The 23494-nt window shown below is 34.7% G+C and overlaps 1 protein-coding gene across 4 annotated transcripts in view; it reads right to left on the bottom strand.

The window, feature by feature from the left end:
* Positions 1-23494, bottom strand: part of EXOC6 (exocyst complex component 6) — a 163790-nt gene that overhangs the window by 46149 nt on the left and 94147 nt on the right. For all 4 annotated transcript variants that reach the window (XM_019639114.1, XM_019639110.1, XM_019639113.1 and 1 more), the window contains exons 18-19: positions 22918-23097; positions 4339-4480 (exon numbers count right to left, since the gene is read on the bottom strand). In XM_019639114.1, coding sequence (XP_019494659.1) covers positions 4339-4480; positions 22918-23097 — 322 coding nt within the window. The remainder of the gene's footprint in view (positions 1-4338; positions 4481-22917; positions 23098-23494) is intronic.

The following is a 23494-nucleotide window of genomic DNA, read 5'->3' as shown; positions in this document are numbered from 1 at the left end:
AAAAGAAACATTCTGCTTTCTAATCAAACCAAATAAAAGGAAATCTAACTCACAATAAAGTCCATTCTTGGTGTTTATATTTTACACTCACCTCCAATTGCTGAAATTCTTTGACTTAATCCTTTCTTGAATTCCCTCCCCATTTGGTGGTTCATGGTCTCCAGTTCCTGATTCCTGCTACCCAACTTCCTTGGACTCTGGATCTCTTGCTAGCACAAAACAGACTGGTAGGATTTTATGTTAATCCTAAGAACCAGTCACAGACTTTTAAGTAATGGTTTCTAAGCCTCTTGAAGAGAAAGTAATTACTATGAGTAAATATGGGTTTATGAAGAATCAGAGTAGTATAATTTTCTGCTTTGAAAGGGTAATTAGACTGGTAGATAAGGAAAGTTCAATGGTCATTATCCCTATATGCCAGTAAGGCATCTGACAAAGTTGTTCATAACAGCAAAACTAGATTCAATTAGGGAATTAGTAACTGGCTGAAACAAAATCTTAAGATACCCATAAAATTCTGAATAATGGATCTAAGTCAATATGAAAGGGAGGACCATGTAATGTTGTGTTCTCAAACTTTACTGTGCATCAGAATCCCCTGGAGGGCCTATTCAAAGAGAAATTCCTGGATCCTGTGCCCAAAGTACCCAATTCAGCAGGTTGGGGACCAAGAATTTGCATTTCTAACAAGCTCTCTGGTGATATTGCTGCTGCTCATCTGGGGTCCATAGTTTGGGGAGCACTGATGTACTGTATCTCAGGTTTTGTTCAACATTTTGCTAATGACCTTGTTAAATATGTAAAAAGTATGATTACAAATCTGCAGATGATATTAAATTGTGATATAAAAAGATCTCAATAGGCTAGTTATGGGGCAAATTTTAAAATAAAACTTTATAGGGATAATCTTAAAATCCTAAAACCAAAAGCAATATAAAAGTATAGGATAAGAGAAACAGAGCTTAACCATCACACAATATTAGAAAGATACAGAGATTTTAGAACACTAGAGCTTCAACGATTCAAGAGTATACTTGAGCAAACAAAAAAGGTAGTAACAGTTTGGGATTTACTAATAAAGTACAGAATATGGAACAATGTATTTGATAGTCCAACTGTATATTATGCTGGTTTCCCCACACCTGTGTATCTCTGTATTCAACTTTGGGTAGCAGATATTGAACAGAAGGTAGTCAAACCAGTTTGTTCAAAGAGCTTTGGATCTAAAATCATATCGCTTGAGAACAGCAAGAGGAATTGTTGATGTCTAGCATTCAGAAAATTCGGAACACTATAAGAGCAGTTTTCATATAATTGGCTTGTGGATAACGATTTGGTTTTCTTCTGTACGACTCTAAGCACAACTGCTACATACAGTTGTCAGGCTGCTTACTACACATGGTTGCCCAGCTAAAGAGAGGCAGGGGGAAAGGGAGGACTGAAATCTAGCTCACATTTCACTTGATAAGCCATGTGCCTTAGATGGGACAAACAGTAAACTTTTTCTAATTCATATCAAGGGAACAACTATGGAGGACTTTTTTCTTTTAATGGGAATAACTTTTTTAATTTGTACAAAAGCACAATATGGATTTGTGATGACTAGCCTTAAGGTAGAACTAGGTCCATCAAGAGAAGTTTAGAGAAAATGATTTCAGATCAATGTAAGAAATGGTGAGAATGATGTATAATATGGAAACTTATTTTCTGAAGAGGAGTTAATCTTCCAAATTGGATGTTCAAGAATAGCTGGACAACAAGCTTGGCAGGGTTATTTTAGAGAGGATTTCAAGGTAGATATAGGAACATGTGAGTGTGTGTGTGTGTGTTTATCACCAGGTGGGTGGTAAAACTCAATGATCTTTTAGCTTCTAGGATTCTACATCTGAACTACCTGCCTATCTTCTGCATATCCCAGTTGATTTTTATGGTATCCAGATCTCCTCTTCTCAAATTTATCATGTATTCTAGCCTTCCTCCTACCCAGCCAAATTCCTCTCTGTTATCTCCCTTTCTTCTTTCCTTGCCCCAATATGTAAAAAGCATACATCCTGCATTAATATTAATAAAATAAACTTTATATGTTTTAACTTTTTTTCTATATTTAACAAACAAAAACACAACTTAAACAGGATGAAAATTTAAAATTGTCTTAAAATACTCATTAGAGAAAGCTAAGTTGCATTTTTAAGTGATATATGTACCAATCACTAAAAGTAATGAGTTGGGGGGTAGATAATTCTTTTGTACCAGAAAGAGAATGAAATAAACATGAAAGATGTAGTGTTGATTTATATTTGTTCAGTGAGTCCTGAATGCATGATACTGTATTAAGTAATGATTAAGTAAAACATGATATTAAGTATTAAGGAGCAGAGACAACCACAGCACGATCTTAAAAGAAGCTAAGTTATTGCCTGTGGCTTGTCTTTGAGTCCTGGTCTTTCTTTCCATATCAATAGTGCCAGAATCTTGGTCTCCATCAGGCTAGGTAGGGTTCACCCCTCTAGAACCTGACCCCAAGACTTCCTTAACAGTGTTACACCTCATACTTAGAATCTCTCTTGATCTCTTTGAAGACATTAGTCCTTTAAGAAAACATCAGCATTTTACAAGAAGCCTTCAGTAACTCCATCCAAAGAAGTAACTAAAGATAGAAGCTGTGCTATGGCAGGACAGAGAGGCAAAGATTCTGGTTTTTATGTGCCTTTCTCTAAGTGTAATTAGGCTAGCCCTTCATGGAGAGAGGTAAGAGAATAGAGGAAAGATCTAGATACCTAAAGTTGCCTAACCAAACAGTAATTTCCATTTTTGAAGAAAAAAAATCTAATTGAGAAGACACAACCAAATGCCAATGAACAATTCAAACCACCTAATGACTGGAGTCCACATTAAAGATGTAATACAAAATGCCTCAAGCAAAATTTCTGTAAGATGTAATTTCATATATAAGCTATTTCATACAGCAATGATCTCATAGGACAGCTTTTTAAGAACTTTAAGAAATCAGTTTCAAACCATTTCTAGAATGGAATAACAATTACTTTGAGCTTGGAAACCTGTAAAAAAAGGTTTTTTCGTAAATGCAAACTAAATATTTTGTAAATAATAGTTTTATTTTGAGAAAGAAATATAATAAAGGTTTTCTACAGAAAATTTAAAATGCTTTCTAGGAAATGAAATAAGTCCTCCTCTTCCCTAGGGAAAAACTAACTTTCTTTTGCTTTGTAGATAAGCATTTCTCTTTTTTTGAGGGAAATAATTTTTAAAAACTTTGTATTCATTTTGTGTGTGTGTGTGTGTGTGTGTGTGTGTGTGTGTAATAAACACTTGATCTTGACCAAAGAGCTTTCATAATTATTTTTTTAATATGAAGTATGTTTTTTCCTAGAAGAATGTCTTATATACATTGGGCAAATATTCTATATTTGTTTGAAAAAAAAATCTGTCATTCCTGCTTCAGTTGCAAGCTGCTAACATTTAATTTTTAAATGTCTTTCACACACAATATATTATTGCAAAATTTGCCTCAGACAAAACATTTTATAATCCTCCTTGTGCCCCACTGATTTTCAATTTATTAATAGAGGCACCTGACTAAATTGTCAACCAGGGATTTTCATCATTTAATCATAGTATCATTGAATTGAAAGCACTGCTTAAAAATTGTTCTGTATGCTCACGTCCTGTATTTAAACAGTTACAATTTAAGGGTGATAAAACCCACATCCAGAAACATATCTAACAAGGCTAATACTCAAACAGCACACCCAGTTTTGAAGCTGACTGGCTAATGTCCACATTAGATTATGGAATCTGCTAACCTCATCACCTAAAAAAAATAAAGTGAAAACCAACGGCAAAGGTAAAGGCTTGAGAAATTCTTTGGGGAAGAGAACAAAAATTTAGAATATAAAAGAAGCTTCATTTGGAATGCAAAGTCCTAAGGTCATCCTTTTAGTAAATATCTAAAAAGTTACTTACAGGGAAAGTAAGAACGACAAACTTAGAACTATTTCATTCATTTATGACAAACATTTGGAGAGTCCTGGCAAGAAGGCAAGAATGATCAGAAGAAGGAATAAGGGGGGAAATGAATCATCTTTTTAGTGATCCTAGTCTGGACTGCCACTTCAGTGCCTCTCTCTACAGGCCCTAAATGTAAAGCAGAGATGCTTCTCTCTTCCGGGAAGGAAGTAGCTTCTAAGGCTGCTGAAAGCTTACCTCCATCAGGTCTCTTCCCTCCTTTCTGAACTATCCTACTATACACCTCTTTTTTCATATAATTTAAATGTAGATTCCTAGAAATGCATGAGATTTAACCAAGAAGGTACTTACATTCACATTGTATGACATCTAAGTTAAACTGCTGAACGGCTCCCATGCTTATCTGTTTTAACTCACTGTCCAGTAGCATCTGCATTAAGGATGTTGACAGATGCTGGCAGGCTGACATGCAAGCAGTCTGGGCAACTTTCCCCTGTTTAAAACAAATATCCAAGCCAAAAATTAAACAAACAAAGAAACAAACATAGAAATACCTCATAAAATATCAGAAAAATTATATACCAGGCAATCTTTTGTTGCTTTTTTTGGGCTACAATGGTGATTAATGGCCTTTCGGTTTCTGTATTGTGAGTGGCTATGCTTTTTAGCATAGGAACTAAAATTAATACTCTTATTTACTTGTCCCTCTCAGGATATAAGTATCATTAAACCTCTAAGTGCACACAGGAACATAAAAATACAAATAAGAAAATTAATTATTCCAGATCTCTTGAAATGTCTAAGTATTTTTAAAAATGCACATTAAAATATGACACTTATGCCATATTGATAGAATAACTGTCATATTGACAGAACATTTTATTCATATAATATTCAAGCCCTCCTTTCTAAAATTAACCAAACCAGAATAAACAAAGTTAATAAACAGTGTAATTTAAGTTATTACCATTTAAACTGTACCTAAAATTCAAAATAAACTTTGAGTCATAAGTTCTTACTTCTAATCAGAACATTAGTTTGCAGCATAACTTTGATTAGTGAGAAGAAAAAAAAGGCTTGCTTGCCAATGTAACTTCAAAATCATCTACAGATCTACAGTTTTAAAAAGTTTTAAAATCATCCAATAATTTAGAAATATGTAGTTAAGTAAACTACATGTACTTGTCATTTCCTTTCACTATACACATATCATTAGAAAACATTTTCTATTATAATAAGCTCCTAAACACGCTATATGAACTTTCTTTCACTGATAGCCTTAATTAAGGCTATATTTTCTCAAAAATGATAAAAATGATAATTATAAATGTTTAGCCTCTAGATTACACAGCTGAATCATAATTCAATATCGTTTTAGTATAAATTGTTTCTTTAAACAGGTTTTGTAGTTCAACTAGAAGTTTAAAATAAAATAATACAAAGACTAAGTTTTCCAGTATAATACTGATCTTAGGATGACTGTCTCTAACCCATAATTAAGTGATTTGGTGATGGACTCCCATGATAGGATTCAAAGACTATGAATATGGTTAGAAATAATGACTTTTGGAAGATGTGCTATGTTTTGCTTCATTTGCATTAACCAATATTTACCCAGTGATATTTGATAATTATTTTTTTCCTACTTATTACAAAGGCCAAGAAAGCTACAAAATAATGAAAGATATCTCCCAAACATAAATTCTACAATATATTGGTACAAAAATATTTACATAGAGTTGATGTGTTAGAAAAATAAGAAAGAACATAAATATATTTTCCCGATATTTACTAGAACTACATTTGTTCACTAAACTACACATTTAAAGTCAGGCTAGAAACATGCAACTTTTATGAATGAGTCTTTAATATTTAGACATTATGCACAGTGAAAAACTGTGTATCTGAAATGGAATGTCAATTTCTCAATCAAAAACTTTAGAGATAAAAGCCGATGCAAACAATATATTTGACAGATACTGATGAACTGCCAAAAAGGAATGTAACAAGCAATGCAAAACCCAGCATGCTTCAAGATCCCCAACAAACCCAAGAGGAATTAGTGTGGGAGACAAGCAGCTCCATTCCCCAAGCAGAATAATATGAATATGAATGGGAGGGAGGGAAAAAGCAGTAAAAGGAGAAAGCAATGGCATGTAATTTAATTACAATATAATAGGCTTCAGAATACTTAATAGAAATGTCATTTTGACCTAATGGAACAACTAGTGCATTTTAGTTTAATGTACTTCTCAGTCAAAATCATCGCCACTATAATATACTAACTGCAAAATCAGATTAATAAATTGCCAAAACAAAATTACTATTATATTCATTTCAAAAGCAAACACACTGCACAATATTAGTGGTATTATTTTAGGTGATCTGTAAAATGTGACATCGGTTCACATGCTACAAAAAACTATATAACAATAGTATTGGAATCAAAAGTGATGGTAAAATTACAGAAATACAGGCTATTCCATAAACCTGATGGAAACAGGTAATAAAAACACAGGAGCACACACACACACAAATTTAGCTTTTTGTGTAAATCACAGAAGTAATAAAATTCTAATATTAAATTTCTTTTTATTATGCATATTAAATACAGGCTTGTTCTCAAGGATAGAAGTTTAAAATATTTATAAAATATTTTATAAATCTTCAAATGAAATAAATTCTTTTTATAGCTCAAAATTGAAGTTAATATCAAGGGTTCAGATTCTTAAATTTTTTTAAAGTTATCCTCTATAAGATTATACACTATTTTTTTTAAATGTCTACTTCCTAACTATAAAATATACACAAATATTCTTAAATTTCATCTACTACTTACTTTAGGGTAGAAAAATTTTAACATTCCAAAAATTTTCACACCCAAAAAATATCTTCGGCAATTCATTTCTGATGCCTATAGCTCTTGGTACACTTTGGTATAACCAAAACACCCCTTTCTGAACAATGTTATTGTTATTACTGTTGACGCTCTTAATAATATATAATTTCCTAGAACAAAAATAATCTAAGTATTTTTACGATTATCTTAAAAACCAGTTTTTTTTCATTCGAGATGTTCTGGTTTTTAACATTATAACAAACAAAGCCAAAATAATTCAGTGAAGAAAGTGAGAAAATAGCATATTTAAAAAATTTCAAGCACCTAGGAACTTCTGCTGCCTTCGCCTGAAAAATTAATTGCAACTGTTATTAACATTTCTTTCCCCTTAACAACACAAAGTTCAATAAATAAGTAAAAACACCTGCCAAACTTTTAAAGGTAACTACTTTTTTACCCTGCTCTAACATTTTGCTGAAAAACAACTTGCAAAAAGAGAACACCCTTAGACAAACTTCTTATATTTCAAAGGAACTTGTAAAAGAGAATCTGCTGACATATTAGATCCTTTTTGCATTACCCAAAAGCTTTTCTTCTAAGAACAATTGTGGTAAAGAGACATTTGGCTCCTAGGAAATTCCCAAAGGGTCAACCATATGCATCCTTCCATGGCACCTTCACAGTGCTGCTTTCTAGATCCATGTCTCAAAAGCAGCTTTCATCATTTACTTGTGTGTCAGTCAATATGATTTATGGACTGCATTCAACAAAGTCAAAGCATATAGAATGAGAAATATGACTACAATCTGCTAATTTGTTTTGTATTGAGCCACTTAAGAGTCAAAGACCTGATGTCAGACTGAGACCAGCAACACAATTAACCAGTCGGTGACAGATTCATCCATCCTCCCTGCCAGGCTGTGCCAATCAAAGACAGCATGAGGCGACATTTGGTGAAATCAGTAAGAAAACTCATTCTCTAAGTAACCTATGTGAGACCTTGAGTGACACTTTTTGAATTTAGTTTGTGGAACACAGACACTCTTTACCCAATAGTCCCCCACTGCAAGCTGTGAAATAAGGCTTTTAATGCCAATCACAGGAACAATAAACCACAAACCACCAACCCTCAGTTTAAAAGGAATAAAAAACACACAAATAATTTACTATTATAGATTAGGCTAAAGATACTCTGTTTCCTTCGAAACATCATAATATCACATGGTAACAAAAATACAACACATTTTTATTAGATTATGGCTCAAAACTGTTTTGGTTTCAAAGTAATGCTTTGATAGAATGCTTAAAAACTAATTTGACACATTTAAATTTTCATTTGAAGTTTTCAATCCTGTCTCTCATTTCAAAGATCTAATAAAAAAAAGGAAGGTTTGATTTCAACAGTAATTATTTGAAAGCATTTTTTCAATGCTGCTTTCATTCTCTCAAGTACACTTAACATAAAAAATGTGCTCTTGAAATCACAACCATTCTTTCTGTATCGGTCTACTTTCCTTAATGATCCCAAGAGAGCCCATTTTCCTTTATTTATGTCCCCACAAAAGGTCAACTTTGCACAATAAACTACTTTTTTATTTAAGTAAAAAGGAATATATAGACTCAGAAATATCGTATTGTATTTATTATTCTTTAAATTGATAGCAGATTTTGTTTTAAAAACTTATGTAATTCTTGCCAGAAAAAGTGACAACACAGAAATAAAATTGTGGTCAACTTGAAAATTAAATCTAACATTGGTAAGTGAATTTATTAATTCTGATTCTATATGACTGGTTGAAGTTATTTAAGTTATTAATTTTTTTAAGTTAACTTAAAGCAGTAAAATACTGCTATAGTTTTCAAACTCACTGCCTCTCAGTTTACTACATAAATTTCAGTTATGGGGCTGTGAAACAGTCTCTTCAGAGGGAAGGCAAAAGAGGAAGTATTTTAATGAATCAAGTCAGTCTCTTAAAGAGCCACAATTTATATCCTTTGAAAACACACAGACCGAAAAATGAGGAGTGGTCAAATGAGGAGTAAATATTAAAATTAGAAATAAATTCTCAATTGAAATATGAAAAAAGATATCTAGTTAAAAAGTAGACATTTTAATTTAAGAAATCTATTTATTATGCTTCCTTCTATTTTAAATAAGAACCACGAATCTCAAGGTTTACTATATGAAACTACATCTTGCTCTAATGTAAAGAATGCTATTAAATCAGGAAAAAAACATACCTAAAACATTAGTATAAAACATGAAAATTTCCCCAAGATGATTTCAAAAATGCACAAAGGTTCCTGTATCTAATAAGATAGGTTTTAATCTATTTTCTGGCTGAACACTCTAACACTGAAATGTATAACACTGAAATGTCTCAGATTCCCAATAATAGAGAATGGATGAGTTAAAAGGTTTAAATATCAAGATGAATTCCTTTAGTGTGTTTTAATAACAACTTTAACACCATCTTGAAGACAGATTTTTGAGATTATGCCAAAAACATTCATAGGCCTATCGAAATATACTCAATCTAATATCCCTGACATCCTCCAAAATCCTTCTTTTGCATTTCTATATTCCCCTCACACTCTCTTTCTGTCCCCATCTAAGTAGCTTTAGCCCCAAAAGAATTGGTTACCACATTAGTTAACCACAATCCCTATATCCAATAATAAATTCCCAATCTCTCTTAGGCTTTTCTCCTCCTAACAATTCCTAATCTTAAGGATATGACACAGTAACATAAATGCTTGCTCTTGGGGACACGAATGGGGACATACACACACACATACACACACACACACACACACACACACACACAAATTACATAGAACACAATTATCTTAAAGTTGGAAAAAAAATTCTCCAAACCTGGGAAAACTTAAGGACACTTGTAATATATGACACATATAAATGTCACTCAAAACTTCCTTATCCCAGCCAAAGGGCTCATCAAACTTTGGTGGCCTTTTTCTTTTTTTAAAGCAATGTTTTGAACATGGCTTTAGATGGCAAGTAATAACCAGATTTTTCGCCTGCTGCAAGTATCATTTAGCTTTCTGCAAGTATCATGGCAATCCCATGATATTGTCAAACTAATTTTAACGGACAGAAAGAGAATGCAAGGACAAGCAAAGCACTAAAAGTCTAGAAGTCAAGGTTTTGAAGAAACGCCTCTGTTTTCCAAGCTACTGATAGATCAGAAATTTTGTAAAATGGTGCAAGCTGCATGCACTTTTGAAAGCTGCATGTACTTCCAGAGTAGCAGGAAGAGGAAGCTAGTCTGTGCTGCTTGGGAGCGGACAGGGGTTATTCCTAACTCTTAAATCTACTTGATAACAGCAAATTGGGCAGTCAGGCATATGTTTGAATAGGGAAATAGTAACTTCTATAACTTCTCTCACTTGGCAAATGTAAGAAAAGCAAGAGAAGTTAAAGATGAGCTGTAATTTTTTGTGTGTGGTGACTATGTAATATGGCCAAGCCACAAAATTAAGGCTGAAAAGCTGAAGCATCCCAGGAACTATTATTAAGCAACAGCTCCCTGATAGCAGCGTCATCCTCACTTCTTTACAGAGGCATCCAGTTCAGAGTATCAAGGGTACATAATCATTAACATGTACTATTTCAGGGGCGGCTGGTTAGCTCAGGTGGTTAGAGCGCAGTGCTCATGACACCAAGGTTGCCAGTTTGATTCCCACATGGGCCACTGAGCTGCGCCCTCCACAACTAGATTGAAGACAACTACTTGACTTGGAGCTGATGGATCCTGGAAAAACACACTGTTCCCCAATTTTTTAAAAAATGTACTATTTCTCAGCACCATATGACTTAAAATTTGCAAAGAAGTTGCCAAAATCGCTAATAGGTTTGACAATATAGGTAGTTTCCACATGATTGTTACCAAAATGGACAAATGTCACCCAAGTTAACTGACTTTATCTTAATATAGGTGGCTGATATATTATAAACATAGCGCTGTGTGCGTGTGTGTGCGCGTGTGTGTGTGCGTGTGTGTGTGCGCGCGCGCTCAAACATAGCACAGAATAGGCCTTTGTCATTCATGGATTTATATTTAGCTTTCAACCTTTTAAAGAATGACTCTGGGGACCGGCCGAGTGGCGCGATGGTTAAGAACTCGCTTGGGATGCCAGAGGGCCCCGGTTCGGATCCCACATATGAGGGCCAGTGACACTGCCCTCCATAGCTAAGATGCTGAGCAACAGCTCAACCTGGAGCTGGGCTGCTGTGAGTCACCGGTGACCGTGTAGGCTGCAGTCCCTGTGGCAGTGAGTTGCCATGGGCTACCGTGTGTAGCCAGCAGTCAGCGTGAGCGGCCAGCAGCCGCAGTGAGTGGCCGTCCAGAAGCCAGCGACTGATGTGCCTCGCCTGGGAAGAGCGCAATGATGGTGCCAACTTGGGCCAGTGAAGCAACGTCCTCCACAACTAGATTGAAGAACAAAATGACAGCAACTTGTCTGTTCCCCTTCCCCCAAGTCCCCAGCACTGTTCCCATCCCCCCAATTCCCCAATTAAAAAAAAAAAAACAATGACTCTGGGAGTTCAGCACAGGCGGGGCTTCATTTGCTGACAGGCACACGTTTGATTAACATGCTCTGTGAAATGGGTATGAGGGGAGGAAATCAGAGACTGAATGCAAAGTCCCAATCTTCCCAACTCAATGTGGTTCGGCTGTCTTCTGTTGGTTGACACGTATAGTTTTCAATTATATTTTATAGCATTTTCTGAAAGAAATGACATGACATGGAGTATTCTCAAATTTGGGAATTCTCAAAGTTTTTGAATATACTCCTCCAGAATGTCAAGAGTTTTCTGAACAGGTCATTTCACTGGGCTAAGTGCTAGATTATGGAGATAGGATTGGGTAGAGGCTATTAGAGTCACTTCCAGTTAAGGGACTACCTGAGATGGGATTTTAAAAGAATAAGGAAAATGTATCAAGTGAAGAAAGGAAGATGTACAGTAAAACAAAACAAAACTCATACAAAGCGGGAGGGGTATATCAAGGTAAGTTATCTACTTACCACTTCTTTTTCTAGGGACAACCTTGAAAATGACATTCAACAATACTCTGAGAGTGAAGAATAAGTCTTCCCTGACATCTACAGTAGGCTTTTACCAGCTGCTCCCTTCTTGCTTCCAAAGAATTGACAGTGGCTTTTAATCCAGTGCCACCATCTATCATACTGATTTCCATAAAAGGCAGAAAGATTTAAAACAACATGACAACTTTCCTACAATACCTAAAGTCTCCTGAATAAAAAAAAGAAAGTGATTAAAATGTTGTTGCTCATCTTCTGAATTCCTCCCCTATATGTAACAGTCATCACATGCTCCTTGGCTGGGACTTTACAAAGTCTAATCTCTTTACTCTTTGTGTTATCGTACCTTGCATAAATTTTTTCATAAGTATATATCAGCATCTTGCCCTGTTCCATTTTCTGTTATCTCTACCTGACCTGCAAACATCCTGTAAATCTGAATAAACCAAGGCTGTTCCATCCCTCCCACCAGCTCTATCCTTTTCCATTCCTATTTGCTCTACACAAGAAAAAAAAAAAAAAGAGGTTCTTTGGCATCACCAGATTGTGGCTTGCACAGAAAACTTCTAACTCCAACATCTTTTCCTATCAACTCTTCTCTTTCTCCTCAGGGAACCTGACCTCCATTTTGCTGTCTTTATCTGCTCATAATAAAACATAATCCCAACTCAAACAATCTCTTATCCACATATTTTAGTCCCTTTTCTTCTTCCCCCATTTCAATTTTGGCCTATTTAACATGGGGGGAGGGGAGTTCTATTTTGTTTCTATTGTGGAACAAGGGTTAAAAGGAAGATACCATTTGCATTCCTAGAACTTTACCATTCCTATCTGCAAAAACTCAACTAACTTCCTACACATGAATTATCTGTTGCCAGATGGTGCATTTTTATTTGTTTTTAGTACTGAATCTTCCTGTCCAAGGTGGTATGTTGCCCATAAAGACTGCACCAATGAGCTGGTCTATTTCATCTATAGCTGTTAAAGAGTAAAGTTATAAGATATTTGTAAGTGTGCATATGTATATATGTACACAAATACTGTGTGTGTGTATATATATATATATATATATACACACACACACACACAGACACACACGTGTGTGTGTGTGTGTGTGTGTGTGTGTGTGTGTGGTCTATAGGCTTAGAAGAGTCTATTTTAGTTATTTCCATTTATATCTCCCTGTCCTGTTACAGGTCAAGTCTCATAGTTGTCTTCTAACCCACTGGCTTCCTACTAAAACTCTCATGCTGTTTCCTTCTAAAAGCCATCTATTACTACTACTTCTTCCAACGATGCTCTGATTAAGAGCAATTCAAAATACTGTTTTCTACAACTGTTGACAGAAGGGAAATATTTAAGTATGCTACACTATATACACACATAAGACTTACAACTTACAAAATTAAATTTCTCACCAAGATTTGTCACAGTATTTGGCTAATAGAGACATCAACTTAATAAATACCTAAAAGGATTAAAGTTGTAAGGCTCAAGCATGTTCATTTTCAACTGAAAAGCAAGATTCTTTTATTTTTTTTGCAATTAACTTCTAGCAGTGAAAATCATTTGTTTTATTACATTAAGAAAAAGTTTAAGAAAAAATATAAATTCTATTTCTAATAATAGGCTTTAACCATTTTCAACTTTTTCCACTTACATTCTCTCTCAAACTTCTTTAACTCTCTCCATTTGCATTACTAATATACTGTCAATAATTTGTTCTTATTGATTTTTTTGTAGTTGGAATTTATTGTGAAAGTATGGAAAACAAAACATATCATAGAAATACCTCATTTATCATCATAGAAAGAACTATCTCATGTAAGCAACTTTTTCAAAACACTAAATATTTAAGTGCCAAACCTTTTAAAATTTCTCATGCAAAATTAAAACTGATCCCTAAATCTATCCCTGCCTTCTTAAATAAAGGAAAAGAAACAATTTGAACTATTTTGTTATAGAAGGTTAGTATCACTTCTGACTATCACTTCTGTATTTTGAATGTGTATATGGTTTATCTGCAAGAAATCTGTCAGCAAGCTTAATAATTATTTAACAATTACTATATTAAATGAGTAAAACAGTCAAATGAAAGCTTGTGGGTCTGTCTCTTCAATGGGAAAAATCATTTGTCATAAGTGCTAGAAATTTGCAACAGTTATTTTGATGCTATCAGGCCTTTTATTTAGTCTTAGTCACTATTCAATTTATAGTTATGTCTAGAGTGTTGTGATTTGAATTATTGCATTATTCTTCCATGTAGGTGTGCAAGGAAGGGATAAACATACAAATATTTATAATCAGTTTTGACATCATCTTTACTAAATAACTTTCACACAGACATTTTCCAAATTTCTATCTGCAAGTAACAGACTGCAAACTTTCTCTTCAAAAGTAGAAAGTATTCTATATCTGATAAATCTCTTGGTTCAAAAATTCTGAATCGTGCAGTATACTTTTTATACTCTTCATCTATACCAAGAAAATGACTTTTGCACAGTCTGTTTCTTCACTATTTCTCTCATATTAAGTTTAAAAATACTTATCAAGCACTTACTCTATGTAAGACATTGTTTAGAAGATACAATGATGAGTAGATATACTTCCTGACATAAAAAGATTAAATTTTAATAGTGGAAAGAAGGCAAGTCTACAAACAGATCTAGTAAAAGACAAAATATAAATAGTACCCTAAACGTGAGATAAAGTATAACATATAGTTAAGTGGAATTAGCAAAAACTTCATGAAAGAGGTAGCATTAAAGATGGCTTTTGGAAGAGATATGGGATTTTTACAGTTATAAATGAAACCAAGGTAGAAAACCGAAGATAGATCCCGGACACAATGAATTTTCCACTTTGGATGCCCATGTTGAGTAAGAGTCAGAAATGTATCTGAAAAGAGGCTGAAATAATTTTTTTGTTAGCCTATAGAATTTGTATTTAATTCAGTAAGACAAGCAAGAGACCCCGAAGTCTCTGAATAGGGAAATGTGATTAGAATGTGTTTTAAAAAGAAAATCTATCACTGGTATGTAAGATGGATTGAAGTAATTAGAGTCTATTGGAAGAAACTTATTAGAAGACAGATACAATAATCAAAATTTGAACTTCAATAATAGGAACAGGAACAGAAAGGAGAGGATATAGATTAGCGACATTTAAACTTCAAATGCAACGGGCTGGCCGAGTGCCGCGATGGTTAAGAACTGGCTTGGGACGCCAGAGGGCCTGGTTCGGATCCCACATATGAGGGCCAGTGACACTGCCCTCCACAGCTAAGATGCTGAACAACAGCTCAACTTGGAGCTGGGCTGCCGTGAGTCACTGGCGATGGCTAGGCTGCAGCCCGTGGCAGTGGGTTGCCATGGGCTACCATATGTAGCCAGCAGCCAGCGTGAGCGGCCAGCAGCCGCCGTGAGCGGCCGTCCAGAAGCCGGCAACTGATGTGCCTTGCCCGGGAAGAGCGCAATGATGGTGCCAACTTGGGCCAGTGAAGCAACGTCCTTCACAACTAGACTGAAGAACAAAACAACAGCAACTTGTCTGTTCCCCTTCCCCCAATTCCCCAGCACTATTCCCTTCTCCCCAATTCCCCAATTAAAAAAAAAATCTTAAAAATAAATAAATAAATAAAAGAGAACAGTAGTCTATGAAAAAAGAATACTTAAAAACAGAATTCCTTAGAAATTAAGAGTATAATTAATAAAATTGTGTATAGAACGACTGAAAAATAAAGTTGAGAAAATCTCCCAAAACATAGAACAAAGATAAAGAAATAGGAAATGAAGGGAAGGATAAAAGACATAGAGAACCAATCTGGGAACTCTAACATCTAACTAATGAGAGTCCGAGAAAAAGAGAACAGAAAAATGGAGGGAACAACATTATCTTAAAAACAGTAGAAGAGAACTTCTCTGTGATAAATAAAAAGACAATTTTTTTTATTATTTATTTTTTTTTAGCTGAGCCATCCTGCCACCTGTTGGCAGCTCAGCAGCAGCTCAGCTCGGGCCGGGAATCGAGCCGGCGATCTTGTTGCTCAAAGCTCGCACTCTTGAGTGAGAGCTCTTAGCCAACTGAGCCACTCGGCCAGCCCTAGGACACAAATTTTTTGAAAGAAAGGGGCCAATAAGTAAAGAGTTAAGTGAATAAATAAAAACTTGCATCTCCACACATTCCCATGACATTTCAGAATGTGAAGGATTAAAAAACAGATCCTAAAACCTGGATTCCAGAAGACACTGAAGGAATGCAATAAAAATTATCAGGAAAAAGCCATTCGACTCAGAATTAAATAACCAGCAAAACTATTAACCAAATGTGAGGACATAAGAAGATATTCTATAATATACAAGGACTTAAATAGTGTACTTCCCTTTTGTGAGGAAGTTATTGAGGCAGTTCAGCAAAACCAACCAGTGAAGTAATAAAAACATGAAGAATCCAGGAAATAGTTCTCAACACAGAAAGCAGAGAAGGAAAGTTCCAGGGTAACTGCTATGTATGATCTAACAATTCCAGAGAGCAACTGGTACAAATTAGAGACAAAGGCCCCTATAGCTTCAGAAGACAGTAAATGATGAACTGATAGTAAATGAAGAACTGATCAAGCAAGGGGAAGGGAGACTAATACCTTTATCATAAATAGAATTAAAATAATGACTGAAGTAGAAGGAACAAAAAAGGCATATAACTATTTTACATAAAAAGCAGTAAATAGAAGAAATATAACATAATGTAACAATCAATAGGAGAAAAGGGGGGAAAGGAAAGATTGTTATGTGTGCCTTATCTTTCATAGCATGGAATCACTAGATAGTCTCTACTTTTTTTATTAAGTTAACCAACAGAAGAAATAAAAACATGGTGAAAAGTGGTAGTCTGAGAGAGTGGAACTGGGTGTGGGGAAAGGGCAAGGAGAGAAGCTATTTTCCATCTCAAACTCTTCTGGACTTCCTTGACTTACTATTTGCGGCTCTCTCTATGAAATAAAACAGACATGAGCAAATTAATCCCAAGGTTGAATGATTTGTCTATTTTCACACTAGTTAATTGAAAGAATCAGGGCCTACACCCCAAAACTCAATCTTCAGAAAAAAGAATTCTTAAGGAGAGAATAATTTTAAAAGTTACATAGTATCCATTACTGTCCAAACCATGTATCTTCATTTATTATTGAATATATATTTGATTCTCGCTTAAAGGAAGCATAGTATGTTTTAAAACCATTATGGAAATAAAAATGCAAATTAAAAATTTAGTGGTACCAGATACATTCAGTAGCGAAAGAGACCATGGCCCTAATGTAAAGACTTCACAAAGGATACTAAATTAGCTCATCAATAAAACACAAATAGCTGGAAGCAAACAATTAAGCCAAGGAAAAAACCCTTCAAAAGGAACACCTAATAAGGGAAATACCTCAAAAGGGAAATGGACAGATGGGGAAGCAGATGTAGAGGCTAAAGATCAAATAACACGTAGGGCATATTTCTCTGTCTTAAAAGTAGTTTCTTCTAGAGTATTTTAATTTTATTATTGAACATATAATCTGATTTATTTCTTGAGTTAATAAAAAGTAAATAATTTTTCTTTGACAATGTGATTTTAAAAGCTATGCTATGTTTAGTGCTGTGTTAGTAAAATTTTAACAACAATTCTCTGGGAGAAAAGCCTTGATTTGTAAGATTTGCTGATTTCCATGGTCTAACTATTCCCACTATGGCTACAAATACGATGTCACCGAATGAACTGTTGGGAAGAGATGTACCATTTTCTGTAAGTAGAAAGGCAGCTCTAATCTTAGAGCAAAAGATATTGGGAGGAATGATCCTGTTAATAGATGTTCTTTTTATGAATAGCTTTTCAGGCATCTATTCTCTAAAATGACATATACTTTTAACCAGATAATGATTTTCTTGAAAAGTAACCAATCATATTAACATGTAATTACAGAACCACATGCCAAAGACAAACTCATTATTCCTAAAAATCATGTCTATTTTTTTATTGTTCATCACCACTTCTATTAATGCAAAAAAATCAAGTTAATTATATATGGAAGCAAAAGAAAAACAGTCTGGGAAAAAAAAGTTTTGATATTTAAAATTCAAACAGAGAGCAGACGAGTTTAACACCCCTAGAGTAGTAGCAAATATAAGCACAGAAGATCACTTTACGGCTAAAGATAAAATAATAGTTTCTAGAAAGTAAGAAATATGAGCACACTGATCACTCAAGATCTATTTATTTCTACTATAAAAGATAGCCATTTGCTAATATAAATATTTGGATAAATTGGGTCCCTTTAGCGAATTAACGTGAAGAAATTTAAAATTCATTATCATTTACACATACCCCTTAGTGGTTGTAAATCAACAAAATATCTTTATTGAACTAAACACATGATTAGCATTTATGAAGGAAGGAAATATTCATTGTTCTTTCCGGAAGCAGACCACTGCTGGGTCTTTAGGTGGTACATTCACAGTGAAATGTTACTGAGTTCCATTTGGCAGGCCTGAAGAATAATTAGATATGTTTGAGCTGCTCAACAATTTCTTCTACTTATATACATGTAAGTGGTAAATGAATGTTTAATGCTGTTTTAAATTTTTCCAGTTTTAAATTTTCTAGCTAATATAAAAGCTTATTAAGAAAGAAAGCTTGCTTACAAGTTAGGCTTAAAATAAGTGTCATAAATGCATAGAAAAAGATGACTTGTAGAATACATGCCAAAATGTTAACAATAACAATGGTTATCCTTTGAAAAAACAACGAATGATTTTTATTTTCTTCTATACTTAGCCGTAGTTTCTAATTGTTAGAGAAAAAAATTATTAGAAACAAGAAGTATCACTTACACATTTGAAATAGTAAAGACTGCTGATCCTAAGAGTACTAATTTAGGGATAAAATAATAGTTATTTCATATACTAATCAGACTACACTGGCATTAGCTAGCATCTGACTGTTAGCCATTGTAAGCACTGCAAGTTATAATAATTATTCAAATAAATAAGCTTTAAATGTCTGTATAATGCAAAAGTATAGGACCTATTACTAAATAACAAGCTAAAATACAATGTAGGCAGAAATACAAGAAAAATGAAAATATATTAAAATGAAATGAGTACCATAAAGGGCCTTAAAACAATAACAGAGAAAAGACAAAACTAATACTTGTTAATAGTACCTGCCTTACGCCAAGCACCCTGCCAGAAAACATTTTTACACATTCTTTTAATTAATCCTATGATAGTCCTTTGGGGGAAAAAAATGGCTATGCTCATTTTGCAGAAGGTAAGAGGCTCAGAAAGGTACAGCAAATTGCCAGGATCCCATAGCCAGTAAATGACAAATCTAAGGTTCGAACATAACTAACTCTAGAGCCCATCCTACACACTCCTCCTTTCAGCACCCTGGCCCCCAAGAACAATAAAAGATAAATGTGTTTAGCTCTGAGTCAGAAAGAAGTCAAGTTCCTTGAGGCAAATAATGTATTTTTTAGCAAGGCAGCTTAACATTTTGGGTAATGGGGAAATACCTGTCATTATTACAAATACTGCTTCTTTAGCTTGCTGCTAAATCCTATGGCCAGTAGAGAGCGTGGCTTCTCTGCTAGAGCACAGGGAAATGCAGATGAATAGAAAAGTTAACATGGAAGCAGGGAAGCTCTTTACTTTCCCAGCCCCTGCAAAGGCTTGCCCTGGCTGACTCTTAAGAAAAAAGGGTAAAGGAAGTAATATATACCAATTCTCTCACTCATCCAACCCTGGTGATAGGGGCATTTAAAGGGGACAATATTGGTGATCCTGCAAACACTACAGGTTTCTAATGCTACCACAGTGTAGTAGAAAAGTGGAAAGGACAAAGTTCTTTCCCTCGCTACTTCAAAACCATTACCCATTAATTTCTTTTTTTTTTTTAAGATTTTATTGGGGAATTGGGGGGAGGGGAACAGCACTGGGGAATTGGGGGAAGGGGAACAGACAAGTTGCTTTCGTTTTGCTCTTCAGTCTAGTTGTGGAGGACGTTGATTCACTGGCCCAAGTTGGCACCATCATTGCGCTCTTCCCGGCCGAGGCAGATCAGTCGCCGGCTTCTGAACGGCCGCTCACAGCGGCTGCTGGCCGCTCACGCTGGCTGCTGGCTACACATGGTAGCCCATGGCAACCCACTGCCACAGGGACTGCAGCCCACGCCGTCACCGGCGACTCACGGCAGCCCAGCTCCAGGTTGAGCTGTTGTTCAGCATCTTAGCTGTAGAGGGCAGTGTCACTGGCCCTCATATGTGGGATCCGAACCAGGCCCTCTGGCGTCCCAAGCCAGTTCTTAACCATCGCGCCACTCGGCCGGCCCCTACCCATTAATTTCTACTGTTCTCCTTGGGAGCAGAGAACAAAATTTTATTGGATGAATTATAACTTCTGGAACCAATGGAACTTTTATTGGGCAATGTGGGCAGCAAATGCACATCATGACTGTCTTTGATCAAGAAGACATACTAGATTTTTTGTTTTTAAAAAAAATTTTATTGGGGAACAGTGTGTTTTTCCAGGACCCATCAGCTCCAAGCCAAGTCATTGTTTCAATCTAGTTGTGGGGGGCATTTTTTCAGGACCATGAGCTCCAAGCCAAGTAGTTGTTTCATTCTAGTTGTGGAAGGCGCAGCTCAGTGGCCCATGTGGGGATCAAACTGGCAGCCTTGGTGTTATGAGCATTGCACTCTAACCAAGTGAGCCAACTGGCTGCCCCGAGAAAATATTCTTTTGCAACAATGATAGGGACTGACAAAACCTAAATGTGCAGTGAAGCTAAGAGTGGAGCTTTCAAACTAAAAGTGTTCTATGATAGGAACTTTTTAGGATTGGGGATGAGAGAGACATTTTTACCCCCACAGAATCCACTTCTATGTCCAATTATTTGCAGTATTGGCCAATACTTAAACTATTTGAAAGAGTGGCCCTTGGTTTCACAACTCCCGCTGACTCTAATGGCAATGTTTCTGAACACTGCCTAAATGAGCCCAATACTTAATTCCTCAGGTCTCTAACCAGGATAGCTGGTTCTGCTTATGCTGAATGACTTGGGAGTAAATGTGATAAGTAAATATCTTCTGAAGCTTCTTTGAGGGTTAAAGGAGTCTAGAACAGGCCCCTCTCTCTATTTGGGTCAAAGGGTAACAGGAAACTAATGAATCATTTTTAGCTTAAAACATTTAAAAATGGTAGCTTATATAATGCCATATGTTGCTTAGAAAATATATACATTTAAGAACATTCAAGTAAAGAACACTACTTCTGAAAAAAAAAACATTGCTTCTGTTCTATACTTGAAAGAAAACAATTTAGTTGAATATTTTATACAATTTCAGGGTTTCAGATAGTTAATACCCTAATACTTAATATAATTATCAACTCTAGCTAAAATTTACCATAATCAATAATTTAATATTTTTGCTTGGGAATTATGCTGATAGTTCATCCCTTAAATAAGAATACACTGTTGTTAAGACCATTTTCTCTTTTATTAACTATGAACTACATTGTATAAAAATTTATTTCCTTTATAGAAAAACCCATGTTACATAACATAAAAATTCAAAATGGTATATAAAGACTCATCTGAAACTATACAAAATATCATAATAGATCAGATGAGTGATTTAGTTAGGCCAGAAGTCTTTCCCTCAATGTCACAAGAATACGTCCTATGAGAAAGTGGGATATCCCTCCAGACGTCAGCCTCCTGAGATGAGGTATTTACTCCAAACATTTTTAACATATAACCTTTCAGTTCTACCACAGTTATGCACAAAATTCCTACCCATCACCTGGTGCCAACCCATGAAGCAGATACTGCAACATAAAACATGATGTGTATATCTGTGTACATGTGTGTGCACGTGCACATGTTTATTACTGAGGGTTGCTTTTGGCTGAAAGCATGGAAATTTATACCGACAAAATGAATTTAAATGAATTCAACAAGTATTTAATGTGTTTATATAAGGAGCACTTTTTAAGAAATTAGTTGATATAAACATTAAATATATATTCAGGTTCCGTTTTTCAACTTTAGGACAGCAGTTAGAAATACATCATCCCTGGGTAATTTCTAAAAGTTCTTTGAAATAAATTCACCATTAAAATCTCTTTAAGATACTCTTCTATTTATTTTTTAGCAACACCTTCCTTCAACTGTTCTAATTGGCCCTTTGGAGCAACTCCTGATGAGGAAAGACAATAACATTTTTTTTCCATCTTAAACAAGGAAGATGGTTGGAGTCAGTTGGGTAGGCTCCAGATTAAATACTTTATTTTTATGTTGAGCTATATCTTATTATGAAATAAGATCAATAAAATTTTTCCTATTTTATTTGTACAAAAACTACTCCATTCATGTTTAACCATAGTTCTGTTACTTCTGAATATACCTAATGACAGTATTTTCATCCCACCATAATTGCTTTGGTTTTTGCACTCCTTATCTGAAGAATCCAGTATTCCAGCCTTCACACTCAAATGTCCCCGCCATACTTATTTTTTTTAACATTTTATCATTATATTGTTCAAGATAATGATGTATTATGACTATATATCGGGATAGAACAATGTTCCTATTTCACTTTTAATCTCTTGACTAAAAATATCCAATAATTTCTTGGCCTTTTTTAACTGGAAAAGCCATGCCATTGATTATATAAACTTTTATAAAAACCACTCCTATTAGAGTTTATTTCTATTTAAATCTACACTGTCAATTTCATGATTTTATTTTGGTTTTGATAGGAAGAGAATTGTTGGTATTTTGGTTAAAAAGTAAAACAAATGAAAAGTTCAAATAATTGACTAAGTTATAATTCTTTACAAATTAATTTATAATAACGGAAAAGGATATATTCAAGCTAGGTAGTTGGTTTAAACAAGTAAACCTCAAACTAAAACTGAATTCTAAAATATACTTTAGTAAGCAAAATTATAATACAATTTTTTAAAATGTTTTATACTTACAGGCAAATGCGTAAACACTTGAAAAATGCTTCTCAAAAAATTAATAAGATCCATTAAATAACCACTAGCTCTTCCATCTGGCTCAGACATTGTCCAGTCATAATCAGCAAGCTGAACAAATTCATCAATTTTTTGATTAAGTTTGGTATATATTTCTCCTTCTGCTGCATGTCGAGCATCCTAACAGGACAAAATAACAACAAAAAGAAAGTTACAGAAGCAGGCAATAAAACAAGTTTTCTTAAAATTCTAAATTGTGTTTTATATTTTTCTAATATTTTAGTCATTTTCTAATGTTTTAGTCATTTATTCAAAGTCCAAGAAAACTGTTTGTATTTTGGCTGGCAGTACTCTATTTATTTGACTGGCCATCATTTTGGTTTTTTTCCAACCTTGCTATCACCTTTTTAATCTTTACATGGTAAGATAATTTATGAGTTACTCATTATGAATTGTTCTCACAACTCTAAGAAGACCCTTAAGAGAAACAGAAGTAAAAAAACAAGTTGTTAAGAATGCAAAAGACCACCCCCATCCATTGACTCACTAAGGGAAATTAAGTTGGACTCTAACAGAA

The sequence above is a fragment of the Hipposideros armiger genome, unplaced genomic scaffold (assembly GCF_001890085.2).
Source record: "Hipposideros armiger isolate ML-2016 unplaced genomic scaffold, ASM189008v1 scaffold_42, whole genome shotgun sequence".
NCBI lineage: Eukaryota > Metazoa > Chordata > Mammalia > Chiroptera > Hipposideridae > Hipposideros > Hipposideros armiger.
This window is presented reverse-complemented; position numbering and strand designations above follow the sequence as displayed.